Source organism: Octodon degus, unplaced genomic scaffold, assembly GCF_000260255.1.
Source record: "Octodon degus isolate 3935 unplaced genomic scaffold, OctDeg1.0 scaffold00037, whole genome shotgun sequence".
NCBI classification, from domain to species: Eukaryota; Metazoa; Chordata; class Mammalia; order Rodentia; family Octodontidae; genus Octodon; species Octodon degus.
This window is the reverse complement of record NW_004524613.1, coordinates 1298190-1308139: the sequence shown is the minus strand read 5'-3', so window position 1 is coordinate 1308139 and position 9950 is coordinate 1298190. Positions and strand designations below refer to the sequence as shown.

Genomic DNA, 9950 nt, shown 5'->3' with positions numbered 1-9950 from the left:
GCACCGTCGTTGTCCGAGGCCAGGGGTGTCTCACGGCACCCACCTACTCTCACACAGTCACGACCCCCCCTTTGCTGTGATCTGGATGCCAGGCGCTGCCCCCGTCCGTCTGGTACTGGCAGATGGAGCTGCCCAGCTGAGCGCAGGGTCACCCTTGGTGCCCTCTGGTCTTCAGCAGGCAGGGCTGGGCCACCCAGAGGTGTTCTAATGTTCGGACTTTGGTCAGAGTCCTACTTCTCTCCCCACAAAATCAGAACCCATTCATTCACACGCCCCAGCTGCGTGTGCCTCAGCATCACCTCCTGGGAGAATTAGACTTCTGAGCATTTTATACAGGGACCCCTAGGGGAGACTGTTAAGTACCGCGAGCCAGCGAAATTACCCAAAGTATATTTGTTTCTGGGGGAAGGGCTCACAGCTTTCTTTGCTGTTAAGGAACACTGTGGGGTGCAAGGGTGGGAGGGGCCTCCACTCCGCAGGAGCAGCACTTCCAGCCGCACGCTCTGGAGGGCAACCCACAGTCCCAAGAAGTGGAGGCGGCTGTCCGCCAGAGTGCGGGCCAGAGAGCGGAGTCGTGGCCACTGCGATCCTCAGAGCCACTTCCAGGAGCTGGCTAGAAATGGCTACAGCCCAGCGGAAAAAGTGTTTTTCACACACTAAGGAAAAAGAAAGCCTGGTGACCGCGAAGGTGTGCAGGCAACAGCTATTATTTATGCAGTCGTTGCTGTGTATTAGGCAGCACTCAGCCCAGGCACAGTGACAAGTGGCACAGGTCGAGCGTCTGCCTCACAGACATATTCTAATCCGTGAGGCAGACACAGACACAGAAAATAATTTAGAGAGTGGAAACAAACAAACAAACAAACAAAAAACAAAAAAAACGAACAAACAAAAAAACCTCAACGACAAACCACAGAAAAGGGGACTGCCAATGAGGGGACAGCCCTCTGACCAGAGATCAGAATTCATGGACTTGCGCCGAGATGGCGGAAGAGAATGCTGCACAAGTAACCTGAAGCGGCAGCATTTTGCTGGGCATGGGGTGCATGCCTGTGAGTCCAGCCTTCCCGGAGGCTGAGGCCTGAGAAGCCCAAGCGTGAGCCCAGCCTCGTGTCAAAAAAGAAAAGAAAAGGATCTGGAGACATATAGCTCAGTATGTAGAGGCCTCAGGTTCATTCATCAAACAAACAAAAACAAAACAAGAACAAAAAAAGTGTCGTCGTCCCCCCCCCCGTCAGACTGCTATCTGCAAGGGCATGTGCCAAAATCATGAAAGTGATTGCACCAAAAGAACCAAGGGACGATAAGGACCATGACCTATGGTGGGCTTCAACTTGCCTTTAGTATTTTAATTTTTAAATATCGATTTAATATTTTAGTAGCTCAATGCTTATGTTTAAAGAGTCTAAATATACTCATGTATAATTGTGAGATTAAAACTAAATGTAAATCTGCCGTAGCAAAAGGGGCTAGTTCACAGGGCTGCATGGGGCTTCCCCGACCCACAGTCTGGGCCGAGGTCTGTTGGGGACGGGAACATATGGAACCCACGGGGCACAAAGCCCTCGGGGCCTAGAATCTGTTTGGAACCGGTGACTTCTTCGCCAAGGGGCCCCCTTCCTCGAGGCAGGGAAGGGGCCTGGGGCGGCCACGATGTGTGCCGGTCCACCGAGCAACAGCATGTGGGACAAGCGGACCTGGCACTCCAGGCTGCCCGCCGGGGCTCCTTCCCAGGCTTGCTCTGCGAGCAATGGTCGTCCTCGCTCCCGCAACCAAGGCTTTCTATTCAGTTCTTTCTCACAGCAGCTTCTGCAGCTCTGGACTCAGCCCTGCTCTTGGGGGTAGGAAAGCAGCGCCACCTGGTGGTGAGAAGGGAAACACAGTTCAGGGCTCCCCCCCCCCCCCCCCGGGAGGGGCCCCTTCCAAGACCAGCTTCTCTTCCCTCAAGACCTCTTTCACCACCCAGTCTGTTGGACCCTCTCTCCCAGTGCCTGCCTTTTGGGTCTTTCGGAAAGGAGGAAAAGCCCTTAAATCTGGTGCGACCAACCTCACTTACCCCAGGCCCAGTGCAGGAGAGCTCATGAGGCCGGAGCATCTTGCCGCAGTATTTTACAAAGCACTGCCCTCGTTCTTCCCTGACCTCTACAAACTTCCAGGTAGACAGTTCACCTTCACAGTCCTCCAGGGGAGGGAAGCCCTGCTCGATGTCACCCAGCAGGTGCGCCCACAGGTCAGCCCCAGGGTCCTGACAGTGATGGGAGGTGTCACACAAAATAAGTGATGCAGAATAAATGAGCAGTTCTGGGTTGTGGTCCCTGAACAGCCCTCGGTATAACCAGAGAGCACATTAGAAACACATTCCTAGGCCCTTCCTAGCTCTGCTGAGTGAAGTCTGAGGCTGGAGTCTAGCAAGACAGCCAGAGAGTCTGAACCATTTGTCTGAAGCAGCTGCACTTGCGTTTTATTTTTATTTTTTAATTAAATGTCTTTATTTTGGAATGGCTTTAGATGCACAGAAAATTTGCAGACAGTACAAAGGGTTCCCATCCACTCTCCACCTGGCCCCTTCCCTCTCCCATAGGTCACAAACCACCTTTAGTAAAAGCCAACAGACCAACATCAGTACAAAATTTACTAAAATCCAGATCAGTTATCCTATGGTCTGATCTCCTCTCCCACACCCAATGCAAGGTATCACTTAGCACTTACAGTCACTGCACTATATCTCATTTCAGTCTTATTCCCAATGGGTAGAAAAGCTATTGTCCTTATTCCCAAGGGGAGTAAGACCAGGTCTACCTTTTCCTGCAGCTTTCAAGGCTCTTGTGCTCCACAAGTCCCTCTGGAACATCTGCCTGCCACCCTATCACACCAGTGTGGACAATGATGCCCCTGCTGCCCCCCTCATATACTTCTCCTTAGATCCAAGGACTGTGTCTCAGGGACTCAGACTGCGCAGGATGGTGTGACCCTGGGGTTTACCCAGACTTTCTCATGAAGGACACACAGCAAGTCTGAGTGTCAACTCTGCCCCAAGTTCTCTGCACTTCCTCCTGTCTAGAGGTGCAATCTGATTTGCACCCCTTGAATCTGGGCAAACTCTTACAATTTTCCCTGATTAAAATAATTCAGAAGTGAGATCATAGAGGTACCACATGGAAGAGAACCACACCACCTGGCCAACAGCTTGGCACCTGCCAGACAAGCATGTGACACTGCGCTAATCCATTTCAACTGACGTGATAGATGCCTGTGGCCTCTTGGTGACCTCAGGCAAGGGCAGCAGAGTATCCCAGATCAGCCCAGCCCATATTGTCAACCCAGAAACTATGGGCAGGGCAGAAACTTCTAGTTGTTGAGTTTGGGTGTGGTTACACAGTAACACTGATACATAGTTCTTTCCTGATGAGAAAAGTTTCTTTCCAGAGTCAGAGGGCCAGTCCCGGGAAAGGGAACATGACTGGTGTGCTCAGCTGTGGAATTTGTTCCCTGCTAAATTGGCTTTTTTCAAAGCTAGGGCAATGGTAGCTAGCTCTGGCCAAGAAGACATAAGTGGAAATATACAGGACAGAGTGGGACAGGTTACATTTTCTGATGGAAGCTGACATGTCCAGTGTGTTGGCCTTTCCTCTTCTCTCACTCCTTTCTTCCTTGGACTCATACATTATTCCTGGAGATACTGCAGCCATCTTGGACCATAAGGTAACAAGCAACAGGGACGAAAGGATTTCAGACATAAATCCTATCTCTGTTGAGTTACTGTAGTAATAGCATGTTGGCTATTTGTCTCCAGAACTCAGCCTTTCTTTGTTCAAGTCCCTGTCACCTAGGCCTGTGTTTATTTGCAGCTGAGTAGTCCACTTAATAGGACAGCATAAAGATAATCTCCACATCACCTCCTTGCTCAGGGATGAGGCCCCTGACCCCACTCTTACAGCGGCTCCCATGTTACTTAGCATGAGTTCCAGGCCTGGCAGCTAGTAAAAAGGTGCCAAGGGTCAGACCCCACCCCATGTGCAGAGGGGTGCCCCTGCTGGCCCTTCTGTGTGGCCCGCCTGCTGGGGTCCAGATGTCTCTTCCTGGATGCGGCAGCAGCAGGTGCCAAGGAAGCTGCTACTGCAGATCTGGTGTGGACGCGCCTAGGTACACTCGGAGGTCAGATAAGGTGGACTGCACCAGCTTGGCAGGGATGGTCTCACGCTGAAGCTGTTGATAGGCTGCGTAGCGGTGGCAGCCCCCGAAAGAGTAGTAGTAGTCACCACCCTGGGCCCCTTTGATCCAGAGGACGTCGATAGGTGGCACACTGTCCGGGTTCTCCTGGAGAGAGGGAAGAGGTGTCATGTGAGTGTGCACAGTTGTTAAATGTCCAGGAATCCTGTGGGCTGGCTGACGTCACTTGGGCTGGCTGACGTCACTTTGGCTGCCTGAATCTCAGCATGAGAGATTTATAGCTGGGTAAGGGGCAGATCCACAAGCAAGGATCTTCTCTGCCCAGAGGCAGTCTGTGAAACACACATCCATGCACCCTGACCTGGCCCAGCCTCTGTCTCCCTGGGCTGTGCGGCTCAGCAGGGTGGATGAGATGTAAATGCAGAGTGACAAGTGCTCTGAAGACAGTCACCCAAGTGACATGGGCAGGGTCCCAGGGTTCTCTGAGGTGACAAGGAAGCCTCTGCTTCCACGTGGGGGAGCTAGAGATATGGTACAGCTTCAGGGCCTGGCTACCTGGGTACAAATCTCATTGTGTCACTCACTAGCTATGTGACCTTGTGCAGTTAACCTCAGTTACCCCATTTATCAAAGGGGGATGAAGACAATATAACCACATCATAGGGCCCCCTGGGATAACAGAGTTGATACACATGAAGCACTTCCAGCAATGCTTGGTACAGGGGACGCTACCAGCAATGTCGCCTATATTACGCAGGGGAAGAGCCTCCAGGCAGAGGGAACAGCCAGTGCAAAGGCCCTGAGGGAAGCATGTCCCACAGAGCTGGAGGGACAAGGAGGAGGCCAGTGAGACAGCGGAACTTGGGGGTGGAGGAGCAGGAGAGGACAGAAAGGTCACAGGAGCCTGATTCAGCATCCAGCAGTTGGCACAGTTGAGTGCCATTCATGAAATGCGCCAGGAGAACAGTGTGCAGGTGCAGGGTAGATATGGGCAGGAGCCAGGCCTCTACATGTCTGCAGAAGATGCAGCCTGCATGCTGGTATGTCAGGACAGAGAGGGGCACACAGGTTGGCACATGTTTAGCAGGCAGATCAGAGGGCTCTGGTGGAAGGGGGAATTTTAGGTCACTTCCTAGCAGAGCTCTAGCAGCCAGGTGGAGGAGAGCCGTCCTCTCTGTAGGGAAAGGCTGGGCAAGGTGGTGAGAACTTACAAGTGTGCTATGCCTAGAACGTGGCAGTGGCAGGCCTAGAAGGCCGCCTGTCCAGGGTCTTGGGGAAAGCTGCTCTGATAGGTACATTAACCCAGATGTTACACAGCTGGTTATTCAGCAGTCAGGCCCAGCAGTCACCAGCCAGGGCTCTGGAACCTAGCAAACCAGGGGAGGGGGCTCTGTGCACCAGTTAGCCTCTCCATACAGCTGCTCATCCACCAAATGGGAGCTAGACCTTCCACAGGAGAGTGGAAGGGTGGTCAGTAAGCTGGAAGGCTTGTGTGGCCTGGGGTGAACAGCAGGATGGGGGGCAGTAACGGCTCCCAAAGATGTCTGTGTCCTGATCCTTAGAGGTCGTGTCACCCTACACAGCAAGGGTTCTGCAGGTGGATCCTGAAGCAGGGAGACTGAATGCTATCCCCAGGGCCCTTACAAGCAGAACGGGGGGTGGGGAGGGGGGAGAGGTCAGAGCTCGTAAGCTGAGAAGGATTCAAGATGTGGCTGTTGGTCTGAGTTAAGAACCAGGCCATGAGCAAGGAGGTTGGTATGGGGCCCTGGGAAAGGCTGGGACACTGTCTCTTAGGACCTCCAGAAAAGTGTGGCCCTGCTGACCCCCTTTTAGTCCAGTAAGGTCCACTTCTGCCCCACAGACCATACAATAATACATTTGTGCTGTTTGAAGCCAGGAAGTCTTTTTTTTTTTTTTTTTCTTGTTTTGCTTTTTGAGACAGGGTCTCACTAGTTAAGGCTCCCCTTGAACTCATTATGTAGCTCAGGCTGGCCTAGAACTCAGCGCTCTTCCTGAGTGCTGGGTTTGAAGGTATGCGTCACCATGCTTGGCTTGAAGCCATGAAGTTTGCGGCCACACATATGGCTCCAGATGGCAAGGCAGATCTGGTCCTTGCCGCTCAGATCCTATGGTTCCAGCATGGGAGACAGGTGCCTACAAAGGCCATCAGAGCCCAGTGGGGTGACAGCTATGCTGTTGGGTACACGGGTGGCTCACTGGAGGCCCCTTACCTGCTAGGGTGAGCAGGAGAGGCTGATCCTGACAAAGACCAAGAGGGAGTTAGACACCACAGACAGACCACAGAGAGACCCGTCTCCTGGCCAGGGGTAGAGGGGTCTGTGCAGAGGCCCAGTGGCAGAGCACACATGGGGCTAGATGGTCCTCCCACAGAGAGCAGCGCAAGACGGCCAGAACCCTGCTCAAGTGGGGCCTACCAGACACAGACGCTACAGGGGTGAGACAAACAAGTAAATGCAGGAAGGCTGTAAGTGCTACCTAGAAGAGTCCCTGGCCTGGGCTGAGGGGAACTCTAGGCTAGGGCTCCAGCACCAAGGGTCAGGGCTCTGGCTACCTGGGGAGGTGGTGACAGGAGATGGGGACACTGTAACCTCTAGGGCCAAAAGACACCAGCTGGCTGCACAGGTGCTGGGTGAGGCTTAGCCCTCTCTCACACTCACTCACCAAGGGTCAGGGAGAAGGGGACAGGAAGCACGTAGGCCTTCACTGACACATACTCCTTGTATCCTTTACCTCGGGTTCCTGCCAGGGTCACTTGGTCATTCTTCAGCACCCTCCCTCTGTGACTGGGCTGACCCTGGTTCTCTCCCATTTCCGGTTCAGCAAGGCCCTCCCAGCAGACAGGACATTCAGGTTCCTGCTCCTGATGGTCACAGACCACACTACTCATCTCTGGATGGTATGGTGGCCATGCTACCGGGCACTGGGGTCGCGTGTGTGCGTGACCTTGAGCAATGTGCCTAAATCTTCCTGTGCCTCTGCTTCTTGCCTGTAAGAGGAGTAGCATGCGCCTCACTGGGCAGCGCAAGAAGCTAAGGGACCTAAACAGGCCCGGGCCACGGTAGTAGTTTAGTAATCCTTACTTTAATTTTCTAGGCCTATTCCTTCCTTGCTCAAGAGAGGGCCCCGGCCCAGAGAGGCCACACATTTGCTCCAGGTCCCACAGCCCAAGCTGCCTCCCTGAAGCCCGGAACTGTTCGTTGGGCGTCCCGCGTCTCCCTCCAGAAACCTCCCTCCGGTCGGCGCAGCCCCGGGCCTCACCCTGATTGCATCCACCAGGCTCTGCACCTTGGCCGGGTCCAGCACCGACGGCAGTGGTCGGATGAGCACGCTCATTGGCACATTGTGTACCGCGGCGATGCAGCCCGAGTGGATGCTGCCACCCTGCGCGCTGCTGCTCGCCCCGGGCCCCTCGGGCGCCCCCCGGCCCGCGCGGCCCAACGCCCCGCCAGCTCGCAGCCCCATCTAGTAGCTGCGGCCCCCAGCCGCGTCCTCAGCTTTACCCCGCCGGGCCGTACCATTCTGCAAGGCCGCCGGGGGCGCACACCACGCGCGTTCTCTGCGCCGCCTTGGTGCAGCCCGGGCCGCGGAATCCGCTGGGAGGCGCCCGCCGCGCTGCCTCTCCTCTTTGCGCTTGGGGAGTGGACGCGCCCGGCCTGACTCTGGGTGAGCGTGCAGGGCGCCGCCTGGCGCGGTGAATCAGCCTGAGGGCCGGCGGGGCGGGGCGGCCGGACTTGCAGAGCTAGGATGAGTTGGCGAAAGCCGCGGCGTCGCCGCCGCAGCTCCCAGGTACGACCGCAGGGAACACGGCACGGATGGCAGTGACCTGACCGTAGCGACCTGGTGCGGGCTGCACAGGTCCTTCCAAACAACCCTGCAGGGAGGCAGGTTTATTAGTCCCATTTTGCAGAGGAGGAAACCGAGGCAGAGAGAAGTTTATGCGACTTACCCAGGATCATGGAGCTAGAAAGTGGCTGAGCCAGTATTTCAATTCGGCTTGGCTCGGGATTCCACTCTAAATGCCACTTGCCCAACTCATGGTGCTGGCCCCCTCGGTTCAGCAGCCAGTACTTGTGTCACAGAGTGCTGACTGTGTGGGACTGCTCTGAGGTCACACACCACTGGGAAGCAGGTTCTATTCCTAAACCCCCGGGCTGAAGAAAAGTCAGTCAAAGGTGAAGATCAGTCTCTCTCCGTGCAGAGCTCCTGCACCACTGAGTCCCTGCAGCTAGGCAGGAAGGGGACAGCGACTGGATCTGGTTTTGGTTGTCTTCCCTCTCCTTGCAGGGTCAGCCTGGAATGCCAGAGGCAGCTAGGTCGGACAGGTTCAAGGCCAGAGGTCCACTCTCTGCTGCCCATCTGTGAGATGAAGTAACTGCTGATGCCCGAGTGTCCATGTGAACGTCTGGTATGCAGGGCTTCCCGTCTTGTTTTAGAAGGCCAAACATCAGGACGCTGATGTCTTTGAGGATTTGACTTTGACCTTTTTTCATTTCCCTAACAATCCCTGTGAGCAATTCCTTTGTTTCCGAAAGACCACAATTCCTTTGTTTCAGAAAGACCACACACTCAATTGAGTTTCAAACTCATATTGAGTTTGAAAATTTTATCAAGAGGGAAACTGTCCCTTCTGGAATCACTTAGTCGAGGCAGATGGGACGCGGCTCTGGACTGGGAAAATGAAACCTGACTTCTTTCATATAAGCCTTACCCAATGAGGCCCCACCCGTGGTGTCAGTCACTTGCGTTGATACCTATGGCCCCACTCACACTGAGGAGGTAGGTATATCGAAGGTTATTAAAGAGGCCATGGAATAAAAGCCATCAAAGACCCAGGTTCTGCCCATGTTCCGCTGCTGTCATCCTCAGACCTGCTTCTCGTGCCAGTGGGGCTGCTATCACCTGAAGCACCACATCACTACATAACCACATTCACAAGAAGTTAGGACAACCCTCTGTGTTTCTTTTTTTTAAGAGTGAAGACTTCTTTCATTCGTTTCCCCCAACCCTTCCCCTACCAGGAACAAAAGTTTTATCACATCCATGCCTAAACCAATCCTGACAAAAGGATTAGGATTATCATTGTCCGCTTGGCTTGATCGGTGCTCACCTTTGGACCCAGGAGGGTTTTCCTCCCTGGAGGGTGTGGGCCTGGACCCTGAGCTCTGCACAGGACTGAAGTTGCAGCAACCTCTGCCACTCGGGACTGTGGTTGCAGGCTGTCCTGTCCCGGTCCAGGTGTGGCCAATAAGCAGTCTCACTGTTAGTGCAGCTCCCCCCCGCCGAAACTGAGACCAGATCCCTTGGGTTGGGATGAGGTCAGCTGCTTCCTCAGGCCTCTTGCGTTTGTACAGCTGGAACCAGAAGCCAAAGTAACTCTGGATGCTTTCCTTCTAGTGTGGATTCTCTGAAGCCACCCCCAGGCAGGACTGGGTGCAGGTAGTTTACTTGGGTGTTTTAGCTAAGTGCTGCAGATGAAGTCACTCCAGAGTGAGGGGCGTCAAGCAGCCATTTCACTGTGCTTGCAGGCTCTGTGGGTCAGCAACGCGGGCATCACAGTGAGCTTGCTGGTCTCCTCCAGTGTCTGGGGCATTAGCTGTGGGGTAACTTGCTGGCTGGGGCTGGAGTCATCCACAGGAGTCTTTCCACATCAGGTGGATGCTCCTGCCTGTGGCCTGGAGCCTCACTTTGGGTCAGCAGCTAGGACAGCTGCACACAGTCTCTCCCAGGGACTTGTAGCGTAGCTGTGGGTTTCTAAGGAC

The 9950-nt window shown here is 54.3% G+C and overlaps 1 protein-coding gene across 1 annotated transcript; it reads right to left on the bottom strand.

Moving 5' to 3' along the window:
- Positions 1-1944: 1944 nt before the first annotated feature.
- On the bottom strand, positions 1945-7685 carry Srxn1 (sulfiredoxin 1). The gene is made up of 2 exons (XM_004630768.2): positions 7450-7685; positions 1945-4317 (listed from the first exon to the last, which is right to left on the bottom strand). The coding sequence occupies exons 1-2, from the start codon at positions 7651-7653 to the stop codon at positions 4114-4116; spliced, it is 408 nt and encodes a 135-aa protein (XP_004630825.1). The 5' UTR covers positions 7654-7685; the 3' UTR covers positions 1945-4113.
- Positions 7686-9950: the final 2265 nt, after the last annotated feature.

What these genes read in the sequence shown, in the direction of transcription:
- Srxn1 (XM_004630768.2), bottom strand. Translation starts at nt 7,653, where the DNA reads ATGGGGCTGCGAGCTGGCGGGGCGTTGGGCCGCGCGGGCCGGGGGGCG. An exon ending in GCCTGGTGGATGCAATCAGG is followed by an intron (nt 4,318 to 7,449) that starts GTGAGGCCCGGG and finishes CCCTCTCTCCAG; the next exon opens with GAGAACCCGGACAGTGTGCC.